The sequence below is a fragment of the Gouania willdenowi genome, chromosome 11, assembly GCF_900634775.1.
Source record: "Gouania willdenowi chromosome 11, fGouWil2.1, whole genome shotgun sequence".
Classification (NCBI taxonomy): Eukaryota; Metazoa; Chordata; class Actinopteri; order Blenniiformes; family Gobiesocidae; genus Gouania; species Gouania willdenowi.
Window position 1 is genome coordinate 1575106 of NC_041054.1, and position 26625 is coordinate 1601730.

General features: G+C 37.7%; 1 protein-coding gene across 1 annotated transcript in view; it reads left to right on the top strand.

Annotated features, from left to right (window-relative positions):
• macf1a (microtubule actin crosslinking factor 1a) overlaps window positions 1-26625 on the top strand; it is a 229607-nt gene that overhangs the window by 78954 nt on the left and 124028 nt on the right. The window contains exons 3-8 of the mRNA XM_028461883.1: window positions 4601-4662; window positions 10551-10640; window positions 12733-12810; window positions 14042-14134; window positions 24759-24925; window positions 26434-26546. Of these exons, the coding sequence (XP_028317684.1) occupies window positions 4601-4662; window positions 10551-10640; window positions 12733-12810; window positions 14042-14134; window positions 24759-24925; window positions 26434-26546 (603 nt within the window). The remainder of the gene's footprint in view (window positions 1-4600; window positions 4663-10550; window positions 10641-12732; window positions 12811-14041; window positions 14135-24758; window positions 24926-26433; window positions 26547-26625) is intronic.

Consider the following 26625-nt stretch of genomic DNA (forward strand, 5'->3'; position numbering starts at 1 on the left):
AAGGGCCGAATTTGGCCCACATGTGGACTAGAGGAATAAATGTGTGTGTGTGTCTGTCACCCCTCAGACGCCTGTGTGTGCGTGTGTGTAAAAAGGGGGTGTGTGCTTCCAAACAATGGGCTCCTCTGTGAACACGCGTGCCGTCCTGTGGCTGTCACTCACACGTGCATCGTCATGGTTTCAGTTTAAATGTAACACTGACACATTAAGAGGTTATTGGTCCAGAAATAAAAACTGGAGTGGGTACTATAACAATGATGTGTGTGTGTGTGTGTGAGGAACTCAAACGTGTGACAAACGCAGTGTGGTGGTGGTGATACGAGCTGAGCCACACCGGCAGGTTTTAGAACCAGGGCGTGTTGCATTATTGCAAACCGGAAACTATTTTGTAAGAGTGTGTTGAAATATGTGGTTTTTCCCCTCTATGTAAACGTGTGTGTGTGTGTGTGTGTGTGTGTGTGTGTGTGTGTGTGTGTGTGTGTGTGTGTGTGTGTGTGTGTGTGTGTGTGTGTGTGTGTGTGTGTGTGTGTGTGTGTGTGTGTGTGTGTGTGTGTGTGTGTGTGTGTGTGTGTGTGTGTGTGTGTGTGTGTGTGTGCGCGCGTTGAGGTTCACCCTGAGTTGAAAAGTGCAACCCTATAAATATTTTTGGAATTTGAGGAATACTTCCTTCTCATGCTCTCACATCGTAACTGCACCATCTAAACCAATGAGCAGCCGGTGGGTGGAGTCATACCTGGAGTGCGCTGCTCTCTGATTGGTTGAAGGTGAATCATTTTGATGGAATGGAGGGAAAATATGGAGTCTATTCATTTGTTTGTTCACCTTTTGTTTGCTTAGCTTTTAACTCCGTCTGAGGCTCTCATTGACATACTTGGAGAGACATTTTTTTATTCTCTTTTATTACTTGTTTTTAACTTAAACAATTTATCTAAAACTACATTTATTTGTGAAGAAATGTTTAAATAATCAGCGATTGATAAAGTTAAGAGTGAAAATCAATAATATTTTATGGTTTAATTTATTCAAACAGCAATTCTTCATGTTTCGACTGTCAACTGCCAGTCTTCTTCAAAGGCGTCTGCTGATTGCTTTGATTCTTCCTTGACTTCCGTGTAATAATTCCAGCAAGTTATTTTTTTATTATATGGTAAGGTTTAATTTATTCCAGACAAGGAAATTTACTCATGAAATGCTGATAATTTCAGCTGCCAGACTTCTGCAGAGGCGTCTGCTGATGGCTTTGATGTTCCTCTGACTTCTGTGTAATAATTCCAGCAAGTTATTTTTGTCTTCTTTTTGAATAGTTTCTTAAGGTTTTATTTATTCAGTCAACTGTTCTTCAGGAAATGTACTTTGATCTCATGAAATGTTTCGAATTTCAGCTGCCAGACTTTTTCAGAGGCATATGCTGATCACTTTGATGTTTCCTTAACTTCTGCGTAATAATTCCAGCAAGTTTTTTTTTGTTTAAGATGTTATGGTTTCATTTATTCAGACAACAATTATTCAGAAAGTTCACTTTGATCTACCCCCGTTTATGGTTCTTAATCTCCTGTAAAACTTAATGTTTTTACAGAACAGATCTCAAGTTCTGGTCAGCCTAGCATGCTAGCTGTAGCGCCATGCTAGGCTGCTGCTAACATGCTATTTAATTGTTGTGAAGTAAATTTTTTCAGAAATAACAAACCCTTGTTAGTAAATGTTCATAATTTTCATAAATTACTTCCCAAAGCTTTATTGTTTTCTTCTTTCTGAGTTTTTTTTATCAGTAGAGGATCAGCTGTGAGCTGGAATGCTGTCCGTTCCTACCATGTAGTTACCAGGGAGTGTATGACTGAGTCACTGTTGGCACGGCCACGTACAGTACTTTAGTTTTACTCCCAGTCATAAAACCTCCTCTGTCTGTTTCACTAGCACCTCAGCATCACTGAACAAACGTGTATTTCTGTCTGTCATGTTAACATTTGCAGCTGAATAGATCCGTGTGAACCTTAAAGATCAGTTAGCTCCCATTACTCTGAATAAAAGTAGTATTTATTGTGTTTGTAATGATGCTTTTAAGGCCTCCGCCTTTATGTGATTGCGTAAAAACTACATTTATGTTCCGAAACTGAAATAATGACCTGACCCTTTTTTCTGTCTATGTCTCTTTAATTATAATCAGGCCCAAAAATGTGACTGGAATGCCTCACATGAATGTTTTGGTACAATATCACAATATCACACATTTATGCGCTATTTTTAATTACCGGAAAACAATATGTCCATCTCACGCTTTGTGTTACAGTTCATCTAGTGATCGTGTTATTCTGTGTTGTTGATGAACAAGTGGTTCAGATTATTATTATTATTATTATTATTATTATTATTATTATTATTATTATTATTATTATTATGTTTGTCTTCTAATCTGAAAAGACAGGTTTAGCTTATGTTGTTTTAGCTGAACTGGTGATTAGTTTACCTGGTGACACGTTGCGACAGAAGCATTAAACCTCCAATCATATAGATCTAATTATCGGTTGGCAGTAATTAAAGATTTTAGGACCATACTATACATTTGTCATTTCCACTGTATTCTTCCTTAAACAGGTGGCTAAAGGTTAGCAGTGTGGCTAAAGGTTAGCAGTGTGGCTAAAGGTTAGCAGTGTGGATAACGTAATCTTGTGTGATTTTAGCGTAACTATCCCATTAACGTAAATAATCTGAAGCATATATAATGTTAGATTAATAACAGTAGTTGACTCTATGAACCATATTTATCATGTTTGGATGATTTTAGGACATTTAATAGGCATTAAAGTCATGTAAACAGGGAAAGATGATGAAACAGAAAAGTGGAAATGCAAATACCATTGTATTTTTGCCATGTATATTTTATTTTTATTTTGTGTATATTTGTATTCGGCTTCCATGGTTTGTGAATTTTTGTCGTCGTTTTGTGTGTATTTTGGAGTCATTTGGTGTTGTTTTTTGTGTGTTTTTATTCTGTGTATTTGTCTATTTTTGTGTGTATTTGTAGTCATCTTTTGTAGTTTTGGACTCAGTTCTTGTCTTTTTGTTGTTTAATTGTGTATTGTTTTGTCATTTTGTGGTCATTTTGTGTGTTGACTTTGGGGGGGGGGGCCTTCACAAATTTTAGAACGAGGGTCGCGACTCGCATTATTATTTTTTCTTAACAAAATGAAGCAGAAATTCCAATATGACACAGAATATACCCAGAATATATATACAGAATATACATTCATGTTTTTAGACAATATGAAGCATTTACACGCCATTTTATCTCTTCAGTGTCAAACATTCCTTTGATATTAGACACAGATTACTGTGTTACTGAAGAACATTAGATATTTATTGTGTGTGTGTGTGTTTTCTCAGTGTGATGTGAACTAAGGAGGAAAAGGAAGAGATAATCAGTCAGACTCTATTCCTGTCCTCACTGCCTCACTCCTGTGGCCTGTGAAGGATTCAACCTCCAGCTCAGTAGCTGCTGTAGTGACGGGAACCAAACAAGGACTTTTCTTCTCATTGTTGTTCCTACCGTTAGGAAGTAGACGTCATATTTGTAGATAAGGAGCTTCTTATCAGTTAACGGGACCTTATTGTGCATAGACAGACGTGAAACCTTCCTCATTTGTAGATAAAGCTTCGTTTATTGGCTGATAATGAAAGAACATCATAGAAGAGTTTCAGACTCTACATTCTTGTAATTATTCCAACTGTTGGATGAGCTGAATGGCATCTGATGGTTTCCATGGTAGCGTAGGCGTAAAGGTGTTCTCCCGTTTTCATTAGTCTTCCTTGTTCAGGTGAAGGCGTGTGTAGACCTGTAGTAAGATGGCTTCTTACAGCCCGATATCTAACATTGACTGAAAATGTAATAACTGGTCAATAATGTAACAAGATGTTAAGACCAAAACATAACAACGCGTTACAAATATATATATATTATTTATTACATTATTATGTTCTGAGTTCTTCAGCATCTTTTTACATTATTAACCAAAGACGTTTTACATTAAAGACAGTTTTATCACAGCGGAGCTACAAATGTGAGATTGATCTGAGGGTCACATGATCAACATTCATTAGAATATTGATCAGTCTGAGCATTAATACAGGAAATAAGTATTTTGTCACTGTTGGTTGTCTTTTACTGTTAGTTTTTGGTCATTTTGTGTGTTTTTGGAGTTTTTTTGTGATCTTTTTTTCATTTTGTGTATTTTTTTTGTTACTTTGTGTTCCCTTGGAGTCGATTTTAAATGTTTAAGTAATTTCTGTGTATTTATGTTGTTGTTTGGTGTGTCTTTATCGTTTTATGTGTTTAATTAGTCATTTTTTGTATTTTTGGAATCTTTTTGTGTTACTTTTGTTGACATTTGGCTGTTGTTTTGGGGGTTATTTTAACATATTATGTTGGGTTTCATATTCCTTTCAACTTCTTCAGTTACAATTTTTGGGGGAATGTAACCCTTTGGTATCTGTTGTTTGACGATCTCCAATAACTGAGTGAAAAAGTTGAACCGGCTGATTAAAATATGCTGAAAGTGAATGATGATGTAATCAATTCTCTCTCTCTCTCTCTCCCTCTCTCCAGATGAGCGAGACAGAGTGCAGAAGAAAACCTTCACCAAATGGGTGAACAAACATCTGATAAAGGTACGCATCAACAAATCCCTATTTAATGTTTGTACCAATCAATAGAAACATTTATTGATCTGCATTTTGATTTTTTTGACAATTTTGGTCATAATACAAAACTTTATTTGCATTTCCTGAAGAAAATGCAAGTGAGGATGCAGGTGCTGCATTAGCTTAGCATTAGCTAGCTTTAGCATAGATTAGCATTAGCATTAACCTAGTGTTAACATTAGCCTAGCATTAACATTAGCCTTGCATTAACATTAGCCTAACAATGGCATTATGATAGCATTAGCATTAGCCTAGCAATAGTGTTAACCTGGGGATGAAGGGCTTGGAAGTTGAAAAAGCTGAAATTTCCAATAGAAATTAATGGGAGAATAAATTTAATAAGCCAAAAAGTGGAACTTTCTGAATTTTTTGATAGCTTTATTGGCAGAATTGGACAAACGGTGAAGGAGGAGTTAATGCATAACATTAGTGAGGATGCAGGAGGAATCCTCACTAATTAATCCCAGCACAGGTTTCATCTCTAAATACGCTCGTGGGGAAAACTAACGGAGTTCCAATGAGTCTGTGTTAAAGTTTGACTGGTGATCGTGTTATATTGCGTGGTGAGGATAAATAACGCTCAACTAACCTCATCACCAGGTATAATGGTCACCAACTGAATCAATACAGCCAACGAGCCTCATTAGTTTGGTCTATTTCCCATCGTTTATGTAGTTTTAAACATATTTAACAAGGGTAGGAAAACACATCAATTCATGATAAATTAATTTAAAAATTGATATTCCTCCCTAGAATATTTTTTTTCCCCAAATGTATTTTCCAGTATTTTATTTATTTTCCCATGTGTGCACGTTTTCACTACATGTAGTGCAGGGCACGTCCATGTGCAGTTGAAATAAATGATGTGCATTATTTTTTTGTAACTATAACTCATATTTCTTATTTCTGTCGTGTAGAATTCAACTTTTTTTTATACAAATAAAATAAGGAAACTAAATTATACTAATGAATCAGAATCTATATATATATATAGATTCTGTATATGTAGAATCAGCTCCCAAGTATCGTAATAATGAATTAAATCGGGACCAAAGCCTGTCGTCCACACTTAATGAGCTTCAGGTGATTAATGCTGCAGTGTGTGAGGCTTTTTAAACCCTGTAAATATAACGTCAATGCAACACCTGAGGCGTTAGATACAGACTAACCTCAGTGTGATAAAGCAGCAGTGTAATGTGATATCACCGTGAATAATAAATAATGCAGCTCTTCTGTTTCTGTCTGTGAACATCAAAGCAAACAGAATTCTTTCATCATTTAAACTAACGGAGCTCTGATATAAATCACAGAGAGGAACAGCAATGTGTTCACATCTGTGCTCACACACACACACACCTGCTCTGTGCACCGCGTGTGTGGGTGTGTGTCACATGATCTGACCCCATAACTCTGGCAGCAACTGTTCACACACACACACACACTGTATATGTCAGCACTGCAGAGCGATGGCGTTGATCGTTGATGGAGGTCAGAGAGAAGTGATCAGAAACATCGACTCTATAGGAGATTAAAAGTATTATTTTACTACATGTTTGGAAATAACCAGGAATGCATCATTGATCCTTTATTATGTATGATTACAGTAAGTGAAGTTAGCGAGAGTCAGAAAACAGAAGGAAAACCATGGTTTTAAAAACAAAACACAGACATTAGTAGTGTAACAAAATAGTCAACTCATGATACGATATTAAATATGATACAGCGCTCAATACGAAATACTCACGATATATTAAATATGATACAGCGCTCAATACGAAATACTCACGATATATTAAATATGATACAGCGCTCAATACGAAATACTCACGATATATTAAATATGATATATTGCACATGGTGCAAAATACTCAAGATATGAAATGCAATGTAGGGCCCACGATACTAAATACTCATGATACGATATGAAATACAATATAGGGCCAACGATGCTAGATACTCACAATACGATATTAAATACGATATAGGGCTATCGGTGCTAACTACTCACGATACAATAGTAAATACGATATAGGGCCAATGATGCTAGATACTCACGATACGATATTAAATACGATATAGGGCTAACGATGATATGTACTCAGGATGCGATATTAAATACGATATATGGCTAGCGATGCTAGATACTCACGATACGATATTAAATGCGATATAGGGCTATCTGTGCTAAATACTCAAGATACGATATAGGGCCAACGATGTTAGATACTCACGGTACGATATTAAATACGATATAGGGCTATCGGTGCTAAATACTCACGATACAATATTAAATACAATATAGGGCCAACGATGCTAGATACTCACAATACAATATTAAATACGATATAGGGCTATCGGTGCTAACTACTCACGATACAATAGTAAATACGATATAGGGCCAATGATGCTAGATACTCACGATACGATATTAAATACGATATAGGGCTAACGATGATATGTACTCAGGATGCGATATTAAATACGATATATGGCTAGCGATGCTAGATACTCACGATACGATATTAAATGCGATATAGGGCTATCTGTGCTAAATACTCAAGATACGATATAGGGCCAACGATGTTAGATACTCACGATACGATATTAAATATGATATATGGCTAGCGATGCTAGATACTCACGATACGATATTAAATGCGATACAGGGCTGACTATGCTAAGTACTCTCGATGCGTTATTAAATACGATATAGGGCTAACGATGCTAAATACACACGATACGATATAGGTCTCATGGTCCAAAATGCTCATGATACAATATATAAAAAAAATTCCAATGAAGATTAACAAATGTGTAACAAATCTTTGTTGATGAAAAAAAAATTAACTGCAACAGCTTTGAAAGAGGCCCTGAGGTCACCTTTAAACGTGCACGCTGTACATTGTTACATGCTGGGTTTAATTTACACATTGACTTTCTTTATTATCATCATAATAAAAGCTCACACACTTTGAAAGAAATGCATACAATGACATGGAGTTAAAGGGAAGTGTGTCAGTGAGAGGTTTTAAAATGATTTCAGCTCCTGTTGGATCACAAAGAGGGAAAGTAAAGACTGTGAACAAATATGTGAATAAAGTCAAAGTCAGCAGGGATTTACACACACACACACACACCACACACACACACACACACACACACACACACACACACACACACACACACCAATCACACACACACACACACACACACGAGAGCTAAAATAACATCAGTCTCACACACAAAGACAGGACTCGTAGTGACATCACTGCTTCCTGTTCACTGTGTCCTGTCAGGTGTGTGTAAACTGCTCAGGTGTGCAGGGCGTTCCCACATCTCTGTGTGTGTGTGTGTGTGTGTTTACACTGTGCACACACACACACACACACACCAGCACCAGCCAGGATGAACAAAGCTTCGTGTTGGCACTCAGTGCACACGTTGTCAGGTTAAAGTGAGGACAAACCCAGTGTGAGGGCGATTAAATCAAACTCTTTGTTTAATGTCAAAGGAAACCAAAGAGTGAATGTGTATAAACCAGAGATGGGCTTTATTTAACTTTTATCACAGCGGGGCCATAAAAGTGTGATTTTCTGATCTGAGGTCCACATTATCGACCAATCTGAGCTTTATTACAGTGAAAAACAATACGTTGGTGTTGTCATTTCTTGTGTTTTTGGTGTAATTAATGTTTTGTTTAGTTTTTCTTTGTGGTCGTTTTATGTAATATTTCTCCTCATTTTGCGCTTTCTGTTGTTGTCTTGTGTGTTTTTACTGTTGTTTTATGCGTTTTTAAAATCATTTAGCGTATTTTCTTCTATTTTGTTAGTTTGTTGTTATTTTGTCTTATGAGCCAATTTGTGTATTTTTGTTGTGATTTTGTGATTCTGGAGACATTTTTTGTGTATTCGTTTCATGTGTTTTTGTTTGTTTTGTCATTTTTAATTAATTTGTAATTCATTTGGTTTTGGTTTTTTGTTGTTATTTTTATTTTTTGGTGTTGTCTAGTGTCTATTTCTGTAATTTAGTGTGTTTTTAACTCATCTTGTGCATTTACTTCAGGGGCCACTCAAAATTAGAGCGAGGGCCACATGTGGCCCCTGGACCGCCAGTAGCCTATATCTGGTGTAAACGCACTGGAAGTGGAGGCGTGTCCCAGTTATCCCAGTTATCACTCCCACTAACCAAACAGTGTGGTGTATTAATCAAAGGCCTCTGAACTCATGGCTTGTGGCCTAAAAATGGGCCGTGAACCTCCTTTTGGTGGCTCACCAAGGGAAAATAATGTACTTTTATTTTGAAGGAGTGTAACAGATGACTTTGAAACAAAGCGTTGATAAATCATCAATAAAATAACAATTTAAGTTAGTTTTTTAACAGAAATTATAAATTAGATTAATATTTATATATATTTTTCAGTTGTTTATTATCATTCAAAGTCTGATTGACAGACTAACATTTTAAAAAGTGTCACATTGGTGTGTATTTTGTATAACTAACAATATTTATGGACTTTAATATTGAATTTATGATTATATGATGCAATGTAAGTGTTATTCTGCTGTTGAATGTGACACATAAGCCCCGCCTTCTTTTCCAGTCATGTTATAATTAACCACAGAGTCAGACTGACGAAGTGAGAATGTGACAGTGATGAGCAACGAGCGGGAAACGCACGCACACACACACACACACACACACACACACACACACACACAGAGGAAGTGTGTGACGTCAGTGATAAAATAAGCTATTGTTAGTTGTTTAAAAAAACTCAATCAAACTTGACATAAACTGTTTCAAACATGATTTAATAATAATAAGTAAAAATTAATGCTTTTGTAAAACTTTTACTTAAAGGGTAAATAAAGTGCTTGTCTAGTTTTGAACCACTCTGCCCCCCTGTGGTGTTCAGTGGTTCTACAGGCAGAGATGTGACTATTAAAGGCTTTTGAGATGTTTTTAACCATTTAATGTGATTAAAAGTCTTCCTACTTTTCTGCTCACATAAATATATATTAAAAAACTGCTTCTAAAAAGCTTTATTTAATTTGTCGTTGTCTCTTTGGCTTAAAAACCTCTGTGTGATGTAACAACTGAAAAATTACATGGAAACTGGCAGAACAGGAGCCAAATATGGCCCTCAAAGTAAATCAACAAAAAGACTCCAAAGTAAACACACACAAGTACGGAACAATACACTAAACAAAAGTACACAAAATGATGACAAAAGTACACAAAATGACAAAAAAGAACTAAACCTGGGTGCAAAAATGCACAGAATGTCAGAAATATACACAAAATGACGACAAAGATGCACAAAAAGGCAACAAAAATACACAAAACGATGACAAAAATACACGAAATGACAACAACAATTAACTGCCTACATTTTCCATAAAATTTCTTCTGTAATTCAAAGAATATCTGCTCAAGTGTCGAGTTATCTGTTTTGTTTTGTTTTTGTTTTGTTTTACAATCAACAAATTCACTGGAGCCAAAACAAATGCTCTTATTGACCAAAGTTGTTTTTTTTTACACTGAAAACATTCGTAATTAATGCTTAGTATAAACACAAACAAACAAGTGAAAATGTAACTCAAACTTCTATTTTGTTTTAAAAATTATTACATAAAAGTGTAATTTATTGAATTATTTATAATAGACAAATTACAATTTTCTTTAGTTTTATTGGATATATTTTAGTGGATATTTTACCTTTAAAAAAACTGCCAGAATTTCTGTTTTTTTTTGTTTTTTTTTGTGAATACAAAGGAGATCATTTTTTTAAAGCTATGTTTTAAAATTGTTTGTATATTAATGTGTTTTATTATTGTTTGTCTGTCCTGTGTTAGGTGAGGAAACACATCACAGACCTGTACGAGGACCTGAGGGACGGACACAACCTGATCTCCCTCCTGGAGGTCCTCTCTGGGGTCACACTGGTAAGGATTTCACCTCCACCTCCATCACAGCTGAAAAACCACGAGTCATGCAGAGACCTTAGCACCACATTACTGACTGAAAACATAAATAGCCTTCAAAATAAAAGCTCACGTTTTTAACCTATGTGGAAAACCAAAGGTAGGAGTATTAGTCATCACAGGAGAGCTTTGTGTACGCTCACTACTGCCACCTATTGTCTTGGAGGAGTGTTTAAATGTGAGCTGAAGGTCTGACAGTTTTTTTCACATCAGAAAAATACGATAATATTTAGAAAACTCACGTTTTTTTTTTTACCAACTAGGTCAAATTAAACAGTTTTAAGGCACACTTAAAAATCTCTTAAATCTGTTAATGTTTACCAAGACAATATATTGATTGCATTTTTACTGTAAAGGGAAATAATTAAATATACTAAACTTACTGTTGCTTTACCTGTAGAAGAGTTCAGAGAAGCCTGTTAATGTTTCACCTTGGTATTTTATTTATGGTGTCTTATATTCAAATAAAATGCATTCTTTATATTATTATTATTATTATTATTATTATTATTATTATTATTAATAATAATGATAACATGTAAACAAAATGTAACACCACCAGTAATATAATGACGGCGGAACAGGACAATAAATGGTGAGAATGACTGATTTAAAGGTGAAAAACGACATTTTTAACCCTCTTGTATAACACTTTCACATGTAAACATTTACTGAGGTGTTGTAAAGTCTGTTATTCATCAACATAACTTTATTTTTTATTTGTTTTAAGTCAATAAATCACATTTTAATAACATATATCATAATAATTTACTTTGTTTCTCCATGGGTCAACCCGTCTCCTTTTCCTTTCCTTTGATCTCCATCCTCCTGTTACCATAGCAACGGAGGAGCAGCGTCCCTGCACAGATCAAGGCGTGTCGGGCTCCTCCTCCTCCTCTCATCCTGCTGGAAGAGGAGGATGGGGAGGAGGAAGGAGCTCAGGGAGTACGTGCACCTCCAACTATCGGCCGTCTCTCACCCTCTGACCTTTGACCTTCAGTGGAGCTGCATGAGTGTGCCATGCTACTGACCGTTAGCGTAGTGCACATGCACGGTTTCACTACTAAACGTATTATTTTTCTCAGCAGATTGAAACTCTACTTATGTGCAGGAATAATGTGTGTGTGTGTGTGTGTGTGAGCGTCTTTTTAAATCCATATTTCTCAACATTTTCAATGTTCTATCTTAAATATTCCAAATACCATCCAACATTTCTGTCTATTTATTTTCCCTTTTTACTTTACTTTTTAAAATTTCTATACTTGTTTTTATTAGTTTTTTTTACTTTTAATTTAATATGCTTTACCTTTTCCTTTTATTTCTTTTCTTTTTTTGAATTTTCATTTCCTTTTTCACCAGAGCTTTTTTTAATACATATTCCTCAACATTTAACTTTTTTTTTTTGAATATTCCAAACAATTTTTTCTAATTACAATATTCCCATCTCTAGTCCTTTTTTATTCCTATTTTCTTGCCTTTCCTCTTTTCCTTTTATTTATTCATTTTATTTGTATTTTGTTTGATCTTTTTCCTCTTTGCTTTTCTTTTAAATTGTTTTTCCTAATTTCATTTTCTTTCTTTTTTCCATTTCTTTTCTTTCCTTTTCCACATTCTTTTTGTTTCCATATCACCTCATCAGTATATTTGTTGTTTCCCTGCGTGTTTATTCATTCATTCATTGATTTCAGTTGCTTTCTTTTTCTTAAACATTTGTTATTATTATTCTTTTCGTTTCCTCTCATTAACATTGTCCTTACATTCTTTAAATTAGCGCGCGAGCACCGTTTTTTCACCTTCTGTCATTAACAGCATCGTTTCTTTCTTTAAATATAAACCTGGGTCTGAAACAGTCGATTGTTACACGTGCACGACGTGATTCCAGTTAGCATGTGTTAGCACGGCTGCTGGTGTGAAGGCAGCAGTGACCCCTGAAGGATCCTTTAAAGTCACTGTAACTGAACTGCACCTTGGTGTGTGTGTGTGTGTATATATGTGTGTGTGAACAGAGCATTTACACCGTCTGTAACTGTTGGTTCTGCTCGTTGTGTTTCAGCCCAGAGAAAAAGGACGGATGAGGTTCCACCGACTGCAGAATGTGCAGATAGCGCTGGACTTCCTCAAACAGAGACAGGTACGACTCTTCTTTATCTTTGTGTGATAAAGAGTGATAGTTTAACTCCATCAAAGGAAACAGGAACTATTTCACCAGTTTCATTCACATCGGGTGTTCCTCAAGGCCCCGTCTCAGGCCCCTTTTTTGTTTATCTTTTTTTTCAGTTAAAAATAATGACATTTATGGCATGAACGTGACACTACACAAACACAACTGACCCATAATTAGAGATGACCTTTTCTCATGTCATTTCTGCTTTCTGGAATTATTTATTTGAAGTCATTGCTGGCTATTAAAATTTCGGAAATCTGCAAGGTGTAAAATGACGCTTGACAGCTTTTAAAACTCAAGTACTAAAAAAAAAAAATTCTAAAAAAAATATGAAAAATTGTCACAAATAGGTACGTTTCTTATTTGCAAAAAAAATCATTAATTTGTCAATGATATATTGTATTCGCAAACCACAATGAGTTTGTTTTTTGTGAATCGTTGGCCGTGAGTTGAACATGTTCTGTGTGTTTCTGAGGTTTTGGAACAAATTTAACTTTGTAAGAATTTGTGATTATTTTGATGAGTTCAAAGTTTTCATGTGGTACATTTTTTTAATCATAATTTTTCTTCACCTTTTCCCGTGTCTTTTCCTTTCCTTTGTTTTTAAATGTAAAAAAAGTGTTTTGTACAAAAACAAAAAAACTTTCTTATTTACAAAACAAAATACATGAATTTGTCATTAAAATTTTGTATTTACAAACCACAATGACTTTATTTTTGTGAATCGTTGAATGTAAGGTAAAAATGTTTTGTGTCTCCTCCCAGTATGGAATGAGTTGTCTGTTCTATGTGGCGAGGCCCACATTTAATGGGACAAAGTTTTATTCTTTTGCTGTAGGACGATCATGGGATAGGTTTGTATCACTTTAAAACTAAACTAAAAAATATTCCAAATGGATTTCATTGATGGAGGATATTATAAGAATGGGCTGCAATTACTTTTGTATCCAGTTGTTGTATAAGGAGATAAAAATCAAGGATCTGCTCACATCCTACAGCTTTTATATTTCATATTCCTCATCGTCTCTGGCCTGTGTGCTTCACTTCCTTTTCTTACTGCAGATCTAATAACGCAGACATGCAGTGTTATCACAGTGTAGGGAATGTTTAGTGATAAACAGGAAGTCTCACTGAGGACATCCAGCCTCTGTGTATTATTCAATGTGTGAGATCTCAGTCCTGTTGATTTGATTTTCAGGTCAAACTGGTGAACATCAGGAATGATGACATCACAGACGGGAACCCCAAGCTGACGTTAGGACTTATCTGGACCATCATCCTTCACTTCCAGGTCTGTTTCACTTCGTTTCTTTTTGATTGATGGTCGTCAGTGCTGGACTTTCAGCTGTTTCTGATTCTGTGATGGTCACAATCAGCAGTTGTTGTGTTTGCTTCATATTTTAGCAGGTGTTTCTCTCAGCGCTCGTGCACACAGGTTACAGCTGTGTGTGTGTGTGTGTGTGTGTGTGTGTGTGTGTGTGTGTGTGTGTGTGTGTGTGTGTGTGTGTGTGTGTGTGTGTGTGTGTGTGTGTGTGTGTGTGTGTGTGTGTGTGTGTGTGTGTGTGTGTGTGCTTCTCTTGGCTGGCCTCTGCAGGACGCTGTCCTCTAAAGCTCTGTGTGAGGTCATTTCCTGTGACAGACTCGGCTCTAAGCAGCTGACTGAGCCTCTTATGGCTGTAGTAACTGCATCCCACCACTAGGCTGTGCTCTGCTGTGGGAACCACAGCCTGTTGCCATGGAAACGGCAGTGCATGACAGTGGTGACACTTTTTCTTGACCATGACTCAGCAGAACAGGTTGTCCTGGGTTGATGGAGGAGGGGTGAATGAGGGATAATGGAGGAATGAAGGAGTGATGGATGGGGGGTGAATGAAGGAGTGGTGGAGTGATGAAGGAGTGATGAAGGATGGATAGTGGATAAAGGGATGGAGGAGGTATAGAAGCTGGATGGAGTGATGATAGAGGGAAGGAGGAGGTATAGAGAACAGCAGCAGACTGAGTTCACTGAGTTCATGGATGACGACAGATGTTTAGATTCCTCTGCAGTGAAACTCAGTCTGTGCAGCGTCACACATTCACCTCATTTATCTCTGTGTGGGACTTGCACTCTCTCTCTCTCTCTCTCTCTCTCTCTCTCTCAGTCTACAAACATGTAAATGTTCTTTTCTTCTCTCAGACTGGGGAAGAACACCACTCCCACATGTTTGGGTTAGCTTAGCATGTAGCGGCGCTGGCTAAACAGGATCAAAGAGTAAAGGGGTGGGGCTATGATATCAGGTGGATTTATCAGTTTAAAATGTTGTGAGTTGAGTTTGTAACTCAGTAGATAATAATTTGCTGATTTTCTGTCATTATTATTTTGTGTTTATAAACTAGGCATAATAATAATAATAATAATAATAATAATAATAATAATAATAATAATGATAATAGTAAACAATATTTAATATATGCTGATATCTGATATTCTCCGACATTGAATTTCATATATTAGCCGTCATTGGGGGAAACAAATACCAATGTTTACTGATATTACATTTTATTGCAAATATCTGCATATATTATCACTTTTCTTTTTTATGAAATCATTTTGTGTGTATTTGTTTTTTTTATTTCCCTTATGGTTTTGTGTATTTTATAAATTATTTTGTCTGTATTTGTTGTTGTTTTTTGTATTTTTTTAAAGGTTTTGTGTTTTTTATAAATTATTTTGTGTATTTATTTATTGTTTATATTTTGCGCTATATAAATAAAGTTGAATTGAATTTACTTTTTGTATTTTCCTTATGGTTTTGTGTATTTTATAAATTATTTTGTGTATTTTCTGTCATTTTTTGGATGGATTTTTTTCCAGAGTCTCACAGATGATCATCATCATCCAGGTATTAGTGACCCCAACGTGCAAATAAGTGACTCAGCATGTTGGCTAACTATAGACTACAAAAATAACAGAAAAATTATACAAAACAACAAAAATATGCATATTCTGAAAACAAAAATACACAAAATGACAGAAAACTACTGTACACAAAATACACCTAAGACAACCACAAAATGACACTAACATGAACATATATAACACAACAACAAAATGCTCACAATCTAAAAACAAAAATACACAAAACGACTCCAAAAACAGCTGACAACTACAAAACACATTCCTTTATTAACAGTGATTGTGATGATGACGAGGTATTTGTGACCCTAACGTGCAAATGAGTGACTCATCATGTTGGTTAATTATAGAAAGTCTCACTGAGCTGATGTTTAATCAGTGCAGCTGGTGATGGATGAGCTGATGGTCAAACTATTCAACATTAATACATGAATTTTATGAATACATTAGATCTAAAGCAGGGGATCACATTAAATCAATATTGATTTCAAGTGTTTGTCATATTTATTTACTCATATTGCACAAAAAAACCCATATATATATTTGCAGAATAGATGTAAAGTTTGTTTTAGTTATGCTTTAAGCTACTTTATTTATCCATAAACAACTGTGTTCTGTTTTCTTTGGACCGTGTGACTTTAAACATCTTACTATGGGGAAAAAAAGGAATATAATTAAAGGAGAGGAAACCTGAACATAAAGTTCTTTGTCTCCTTCACTCCTCACTCAGAGGAACTTTTCATCTGTTCATAGAAACAGTCACAAGGCTCAGACGAGGAGTAAGAATTCATCAGGACCAACAGAACGTCAGCCGAGGTCAAAGAAATAAGATCACTTCCAGGAAACTTCCTGTATTATGGGAGACAAAGAAATCACCTGTAGCTCACACACATTAGACCCACTTACATACAACTCCTATAGACCACACATGGGCAACTTGCACACGTGACCCCCCCAAACGTATTCACACAATAGAACAAAATCAGATGCATAAAAGCAACAGTAAAAAATACACAAAACAGTAAAAGTACACAAATGACTAGAAAAACACACAAGTCGATTAGAGAAATGCACACAAATAACCTGAAAATTTATAAAACGACAGGAAAATATCGCAGAAAAAAACACAATCTGCAGAAAAATATACAAACATACATAAAATGCCTTTAACGACAGCCAATTTGACTACAAAAATAACATAAAAAATACACAAAATGACAGCAAAAATACACTTCAACAGGAAAATATATAAAAACAACAAAAATACACACAAAAAAAATGAAAAATATTCAAATCAACAACAAAAATACATCAATTACTTCAAAAACACACAAGATTACAGAAATGCACTAAAATAACTGAAAAATTTATACAAAGACCAAAAAAAACAAAATCACATAAAAATATACAAAATGACTACAAAAATACATAAAATACACCCAAGACAACTACAAAAATAACAGAAAAAATATACTAAATGACAAAATAATAGACTAAAACAACAGGAAAACAAAACAAGAATACATGAAGTGACATAAAATATACAAAAAAAACAACAAAATGCCTTAAAATGAACCCAAAACGTCTACAAAAGTAACAGAAAAATATAAACCATGACGTAAAAAATACATTAAAACAGAAAAATATAAAGAACAACAAAAATACACACAATCTGAAAACAAAATGACATCTAAAATACACGAAATTACTGAAAAATATACAAAACGACACCAACACAAACCCTTGGTTCTTTTTGCCTCACGTGTTTTCTACGTGCGTGTGCGTGCGTGCGTGCGTGTGTGTGTGTGTGTGCTTTCCATTAGTGAGAAAAGATGCATCGTTATCAGACTTGTGCTTCTTCAAGGCCTCCCGTCGTCTGTGGCTGTAAATATGACATCACTCCTGTCTGTGTGATGTGTTCAGCGTTGGTGCACATCACACGCTATCTGTGTGTGTTTCAGCGTTTCAGGCTTTTTAGACGCTCAGATTAATGAGCTTTGATGAAAAGCAGATCCAATATTTATCCAACGATTAATTTAACTGGGTTTGTCATCTTTCTGATGTTTTTGTGAATTTCTTTGAGAAATTTAAAAAAAAACGGTCTAGACAAGTGACAAGTGTTTGGATTTCAAATGAGTTTTTATTTGAACTCATGTAAGAAATGGGCAACTGGCAGCCAAAATAAACACATAAAATTAATGCAAAAGTACATGAAATTACAGAAAAATACACAATGACTCAAAAAACAAATAACATTACATAAGAATACACTAAAGGACAACAAAAACACAATCAGAGAAAAAATGTAATGAATAAAATAAAAAGTTTTCATAGATTACATTGTAATTATTAAAATATAGTTAATGTATTGATATTTCACAATAGATTCAAATCGAGAAAACTCAAGTCAGTGCAGAAGCCAAAAGAATATGTATATATATTATATATATATTAGAGATTGATATTAGCTTTAGTACTGTTATCAATATTGTCCAACATTGAATTTGCAATATTTATATTTTATTATTGAATGAAGAATGAACGTCAATCAGTATAACATTTTATGGTAAATAAAGCTCTCCGTATTTCATAATATTTGGTGTGTTTATCTTCATGTAACCATAGCAGTAGATTTAGCAAAGCCCTGACTATAAACAGGTTATAAAAATCTAACTGAACTGGGCGTTTTTTTTGCTGAATCCGATGGATTACAGGGATCTTCTCTGCAGGTGATTCATGCATAAACCCTCGTATTGATGAATCGATGCTCGTGTGACTGTGCACGTATTGATTATCTGCTGCAGTGTCCTTATTTAACCTGAAATATATGCACTTAGAAAGGCTTTTACCTTCAAATCCATCAAGTTTCAGCCTTTAAATGTTTTATTTTATCACCTTTAATCCTCTCCCTCTCTCACATTGAGTTATTTATAGCCTGAAACCTGATGGACAGGTGGAAGTGAAGTGTTTGCCAACTGCAAATATAATATATCCTGTATGGGTTAGATCGTCCTCCTGGTTGTTGGTTTTTTTGTGTGTGTTGCGGTCGGCTTGTGTCGTTGCAGAGAGCTTTTGGGTGAAGTGTGTGTGTTTTTGACGTATAAAGCTTACAATAAGCCGAGAGAGAGAGAAAATGAGAGAGTGGGAGCGAGAGAGAGAGCGAGAGGGATGGGACTAAGAAGGAAGCGGATAGGAGGAGGAGCAGGGAGGAGGGAGGGGTGAGAGAGAGTGTGTCAAGCAGCAGCAGATAAAAGCTTTTCTCTCCGTGCTGGTGTTGTGGAGCGGAGGAAAAGCTCAGCGGTGGATACGGATTGAGGCTACCGGCTGTCACCCACCGTAGCTCATGGATTCTGCTCGTCTGTAGGCCCACGACCACAGGCGCACGCTCAGCTGATTGGGGACCGCCCAGCCTTGCAGGCGCACGTACCGACGCTGCTTGTTTACTCCCTGCCTGCACCGTATCAATCGGATCAAATCCATTCCAGTGGCTCCTCATTGGGACTGAAGCTGGAGACGCCCCACGCTACGGATCCTTCTCTTCCCTCGGTGTGTTTGTTTTTAAGAGCGGTGCATGCTCTGATGTCTTTCACCGGAGTCTGAATCCCTTTGGCTCTGCTCCAGATACATCCAGGCTCAATTTAGGTCTGGATCTTTAAAAATATCGGCAGCATCTTCCTTCCTCATCCTCAGAATTCAGCTCCAGTCCTTTACACAGCTGTGAGGAGGCTAAAGCAAGAAGCAGGACAAGCCCACATCCTAGTCTTGACCTCTTGTTGATTCCGTCAGGTCTATTGCATCGTCGCACTGCAGCACCTTCCTATCAAGAGGAACCTGACAGTTTCCAGGTGAGTGGACGACCCTATTCCACTGGGGATCTTTACACCAGTTTCCGCATTAGACTCTTCAAGTTCTGACTCCTGGATCCTTGCCCCAGGGTTAAAGAGTCCAACAGGTGTCTATCATCATTGAACACTTGTATCCACTCTGTGAGGCAAAGACTGATGATGACAGCAGGTCGGGGGCTCGACCCTGACACAGTGAGAGTCGTGGGAGGATGACAAACACAAACACAGAGGCTCTAATTGAGAATCTAACAAGCTGTGCGAGCATTGGCTGACGGCACAATCTGTCACTCGCAGCCAATCTGGAGTGAAACAGCAAACGTTCTGTCACTACGAGCAATAACACCCTTATTAAGATTACCTTTATCAGGAGAGCTGTGATGGAGCGAAGCTTTGCTTTCATCCACTCGCTGCGAAGGAGAAGCATCACTAATGCATGAGCTAAGATAGATGCTCTGTCTAAGAATACACACAGTTCCTGGATGACAGCAAATGAAATCTAACAAATGCTCGGCAAGGTTTTCTCGTTTCAACGCGGCGCACTAAAGGGCTTGAAGTAAGACTAACTCCTCGCCAGTGTCGTAATCCTCGCCTTGCCGACACACTCGTACACGTCACGTGCCACTAATGGGCTAAGGAGCCGTGGACTGGACTGGATATTACTGTTTATGTTCCACCCTCACTCATCATCCAAGCGGTTTGCGTCACGTCAGGTAATGGCTCACCATCTTCAGAGGGATGGTGATAAATCACACATCGCCTCATTCCGTCTTCCATCGTCTGGCTCTGCTGGCATTGATCTGCTTTGACCTCAAGTGTTTTTTAGATTCAGGTAAAGACTGTTCAGACTTTTCCAGAAGTAAATATGGCCGACTGTTGCTGTGCCTGAACTGGGACACTTCCACATACCTACCCTACCCTAGGGTACCCTGCTCTAACCTGCTCTACCCAAGTGAGAAAGCTGTAATTCACTCTTGTCCTCCAGGATTCTCTAGGTTGATGGCTCAGGATGTTCTACATTAGACAAGAAGTAACTGTTCAAACCCGTTTAGCTCCACAATTACCGCCTTAGTTTGCTGTGGCATCATGGGGAACTCCATTGGCTGCGTCAGGCCTCCTCGAGACGGGGAGCTTGACGGAGGTTCCCCTGTTGCCCCAAAGAAGCGTCTCCGTTTTAGGCGTAAGCACAAAGGAAAGAAGAGCAGGAAACGAGAGACTGTGGTTGAAGAGGCCGAGCAGCAGAAAAGCCACAAGCGCAATGACAGTTTAGAGGATGAGGAGGGAAAAGCTGCAGCGAGGACTGTACCTATACCCCGTACCCAGGTGGTTTACTCCACGACAAACCTTCAGGGCAACACTCTGTCTCCCGGATTAAGTTTTGGGGGTCTTCAAGGCAACAGGTTGCTGGATGTATCCCCAAATCCAAGCCCAGCCTGGAGGGGAATCTTCTGCCTGCCTGGGGAGGAAGACTCCGTCAGCGCAATCGTCGACGTCTCCAGCATCCACAGCCAAACCACCACCACAACTCCGCGCAACACGGCTGCAGCCCTGGGCAGCACCACTCCAGGAGGAGGCCGGGTGTTCTGCGTTCAGGAGAAGGTCCAGGGAGTCCTGGAGAAGCCGTGGATACTCCGAAATAAAAGGGAGAAGAAGGAGAAAGCAAGAATACGTGAAAAAGAGAGCGAGGGGAAAAAAGGAGGACCAGAGGGGGCACTGCGAGGGGTTCTGACGCCACCAAAGAAGGAGCGTAAAGGCGTTGTTCACATCCGAGAGGTGGACGGGAAACTGTGTGTGGTGAGGACGGTTTACCCCAGTGACTTTGGATCCCCGGTGTCGAGGGGGGAGGGTGACGTTAAGGTGGAGGTTCGCCTCGAGCCTCTGGAGCCTTCTCCAGTTACAGGAGACGTCCTCAAAGTGCAGCTCTCTGAAGAAGACTACAGGAAAACCTTTCCAGGAGATTTCTCCCCTTCCTCACACCGACCGCGCCTTCAGGAGGCCGTCCCTGTCCAAGGGTTTTCGTTGGATTCTCAGGCACGAACACAAGAACGTTCCGCTCTCTACGAGTCGGGCTACATCAGCGACCTGCCGCTGACCTCGCCGGAGACGGCAGCCAACACTCCCAGTCAAACGGACCGTGGAGCGCTGACCAGCAGCTCGTCAGAGAGACTGGACTCCATGACGGAGAGTCCTCTGTCCCTGCAGCAGAGAACGCCTGTGGGATGTCTGTCTCAGGTTGGTGTTTTTAACAGGAAACACAAAATGAGCAATTTAAGGTTTGTTATTTATCCAAAATAATCTGTAGTTGCAATATTTTTGTAACTATTTGACAATTAATAATAATATTGTTATTTCAAATGCTAAAGGTATGTTTTGATTATGAATTAATCTAATAGTGTATATAATATAGAATATAATATTCCCATTAATAACATACAGTAGGTCTCAATGTATGGACACCCCCATCTTTCAGAAAAATTTAATTCACAGTCCAGATCTGATCCTGATGAATAAATGGTGGAATAATCGAGGAACCAACCCAACATAACTGAGTCAAATTCCAAAGATCTGTCAATTATGAACCGAGATAGAAAGTTTTGAAATTTTGCTAATGATGAGAGATGAGGATTATTTTTAATTTTTCAAACTTATCCAGAATGTTGATCTGGATCCCCTCCAAAGTTTAATAGAATCTTCCATGGCAAAAGGTCTGTCTTTGGTTGAAACTTTTCTCAAGTATGTAATCTTGCTAACAGACAAACAAATAGATAAATAAACACCTCTATGGCTGAGGTAATTACATTTTCAGATACTTTAAGAAATAAATCCTTATTTTAATTTAAAAAATAATGATTAAAACAATGCAAATGTCAGACCGGCTTCAAATCATCTACAAAGCCCTCCTCACTCTGCTGCACTGGTTTGTCCAAACCATTAACCAATGGTGCACCGAGGCTTACACTGCTTGGTTAATGTGGGTGTGGCTTGTTGCAGTCATTTGTGCTGCACTTTTGTTCCTCTGGTTTTTTATGTGTGTTATCGGTTCTTTTAAGGCACCACACGTTCTTCCGTCTTTGTGTGTGTGTGTGGTTTAATCTCCACAGCACACACTACTGCCTCATCCCTATACAGCACGCACGCACGCACGCACGCACGCACGCACGCACGCACACACACACACACACACACACACACACACACACACACACACACACACACACACACACACACACACACACACACACACACACACACACACACACACACACACACACACACACACACACACACACACACACACACACAGAGGGATGACTGTCCAAAACTAAAACTTGGCTAAATTGTGCAAGTCATACCTCCATTTCTGGGGCGCTGTAGCTTTAAGCTCTGCTGCAGTTGCCTGTGTAGAAGTGGTTTGTCTCTCCTTCATTTTAAAGGTGCTGCTGCAGTCCCCGCAGACATTTGTTTACTCACGATGAATCCTGAGCTCTCGGCATGTGCAGCTGAACGCTGACGTCATGTCAGCTCTCAGTATTAAAAGGCTTCCTGCATTAGTGCTGACTCATGAGAATCGTCTCAGCTGAATCTAAGTGGGAAGCAACAGTCAATATTCCCCAGTGTCTTTAGCGTGTGTTCATGTCCTCTTTACGCTTGTGTTTAATTGGTGTGTACGTGTGCTCTTGTGTATGAGAGAGAGAGAGAGAGCGCTCTGCCCTTCTTTAAAGGAGCTTCTGAATCTGCATTCATTATATCTGCAGCTCCATGGATCCTCCAGGGCTTTCCATCACATGTTTATCTATTCACAGCCACAGGAGGAAGTTCATCCTCTGCTTTAAAAGGATTCAAAGTCTGTTCTGTCATCTTTAGTAGGAATGAGATGTGACTTAGAATCTGCAGATGTAGAGGTCGACACGTTTGACCAACTATGACGTAGTGATTGTGCAGGAAAACAAGTCATTTCACCATTATCGTGCCTTAGTTTGCACTTCTCTGTATACATAAAATACTAAATATTAGGGATATAACGATTAATCGTAAGGCAGTTAAAAATCGATTCATAGGTCTCACAGTTCACATCGATGCTCTGAAAATTGAATCACAGTACTTTTTTTTTTATCCTTCTCGTCCAAAAGTATTATGTAGTTTTGCATTGTTTACTATAGAACCAGAATTTTAGGCTACTTCATTTGTATTTTTTCTTTATTTATTTCATTCAAGATTTATTTTTAGTTAAATTGTATTGTTTTGAATAGTTTATCAAGGGATTATTTTGACAATGAAATATAAAAGGAAAATAGTACAATATTTTTTTCCCCCAAAAAAGAAAGGAATATTTTTCAGTCATCATTTGTCTACAGTCCCATTTTGTAAAATAAATCGTGAGAGAATCGTATCGTGAACCCAGTATCGTGAATCGAATCGTATCGGGAGTTAAGATTCTTACTAAATATGTAAGAAACAGACAATATCAGAGCAATAAGTGACAGATATCAGTCTCATCAGGTTTTTCACTTTAAATTTCCTAGATTTTGTGACCAATTTCTATTTAATTTAATTAGGGGAAACATTGCATCATACTTTGAGGAAAATTGAATGATCTTTGGAGTTTTTTCAGCAATTTAACCTTAAAAATGACTGAAATCATGTGAGACCCTGAAAATATTGTTGAGTTTCATTTACACAATGATTCATGTTTTCTGTCATTTTGACTCCCTTCTGCGGGCCGAATTGGATGCGCTCAAGGGCCGGATTTGGATCATTTTTTGTATTGTGTGGTCCTTCTATGTATTTTCCTGTCATTTTATGTATCTTTTATTGTTATTTTGTGTTTATTTTAGTACTTTTGTGCAATTTCTGTTTCTGGAGTCATTTGTTGTCCTTTTATATAGCTTCTGTCAATTTGTGTATTTTTTTTCTGTCACTTTGTATGTTTTTGGAGTGATTTTGTGCTTTTACTTTTTGGCCCACACACAAGACATCAGTTGCCCTTTTCTAGTGTAAAGCTAATCAAAGTGTCGTCAAGTAACTCTGCAGAAAGTCTGACAACCAACTACCGGAGGACTCTTGGAGCAGGGAATGATTCCAAACCTGCTGAGCGGACGGTTCCTACAGCTGAATGGATGCACTGTGTGTCTGACTCGGGGATCATACCACTAACATGTCGGCGTGTTTCTCTGCAGATCTCAGAGATCTATGTGAGCGGTGAGTCCAACGACCTCACAGCCAAAGAGAAGCTGCTGTTATGGAGCCAACAGGCCACAGAGAACTACCCCGGCCTCCGCTGCAGCAACTTCACCTCCTCCTGGAGCGACGGACGCATGTTCAACGCTCTGCTGCACAGATACAGGTCAGCCCATAAATGTCTTATTTTTACAGTTTTTTGTTCATTAATTGCAACATATCCCTTATAAAGAGTATTTTTAGAATATATGTGTATTTACCTTTGAAATTGAGGTGAAACTTATCACTTTTAATGGGTTTCCCCCCTCACCTGCCAATAATACATTATATTTACATCATTAGCTAAAGTGTACGAAAAACATTGATAAACGGATTATATTGGTTCATTTCATTTCTAATGATCTGTTTTTCTATTTAACCCAGGGCTTTTCAACCTTGGGGTTATGACCCCATGTGGGGTTGCCTGAAATGTCTAGTAATTGATAAAATAAAGAGAATTATATATATTTTTTTTAATTTAGTTATTAATTTTCAAATAAAAATTACACACAGTTTTAAACAACTGTATTATACACTTTCACTTTCCAAAATAAAATGCAGTTTAAAGAAAAGAGAGAGAAACAGGAAAAAAAAAAAAAAATTAAATGAAATGCAGTATAAAAACACATCTTGTCACTTTGTGCACTAATCCTAACTAATAATCTGCATTTGTTACACATGATAACAAACATGATGGAAAACAAATTAATTATGGAAACAAAGTCTCTGGGGGTCACGATCCAAAATAGGCAAGTCTAATGTATTTGTATAGAGCTTTTCATACACAAGGCAACTCAATGTGCTTTACATGATCAAAAAGTGCAACAGAAAGTATTCAACAGCTTAAAAATCAATAAGAACAATAAAATCAGCAGTAAAAACATTTAAAATCATCAATAAACACATTACATCATCAACATGACCATAAATCTCTCTCTCAATCATACGCAGTAGAGAAAAAAAGTTCCTTTAACTTTGGTTTAAAAACGTTCACATGTGATGCTGACTTCAGCTCTGCTGCAGTTTGTTCCACTTCTTTGCAGCATAACAACTAAAAGCAGCATCACCATGTTTACTGTGAGCTCTGGGCTCCACTATCTGACCTGTGTCCATAGATCTGAGAGACCTGCTGGGTTCATACCTGACTAACATGTCACTGATATATTCTGGACCAAACCCATTCACACATTTATAATCAGCAGCAGAACTTTACAGTCTCCTCTGAGGCTGACTGGGAGCCAGTGTAAAGACTTTAATGTGTTCTGACCTCTTTGTTCTGGTTCAGACCTGAGCTGCAGCGTTCTGAACCAGCTGTAGATGTTTGATGAAGACCATTACAATAGTCCAGTCTGCTGGAGATAAAAGCATGGACCAGTTTCTCCTGATCTTTCTGAGTCATTAAACCTTTCACTCTGGAGATGTTCTTTAGGTGGTAGAAGATGTTTTTGTGATAGATTTGATCTGATGCTGAATGTCAGATCTGAGTCAATCAGAACACCAAGGTTTTTGACTCTCTCTCTCTCTCTGTCTCTCTCTCTCTCTCTCTCTCTCTCTCTCTCTCTCTCTCTCTCGCTCTCTCTCTCTCTCTCTCTCTCTCTCTCTCTCTCTCTCTCTCTCTCTGTGGGCGTGGTTCAGGCCCGACCTGATCAACATGGAGGTGGTGTCGAGGCGCAGTAACCAGGAGAACCTGGAACAGGCCTTTGAGATCGCTGAGTCGTTGGGAGTGACCCGCCTGCTGGACGCCGAGGGTGAGACTCCAGCCTCGTAGTGTAACATTATAACATTTCCATGACATGGTTCCTGCAGTACATTAAAGTATTAACCAAT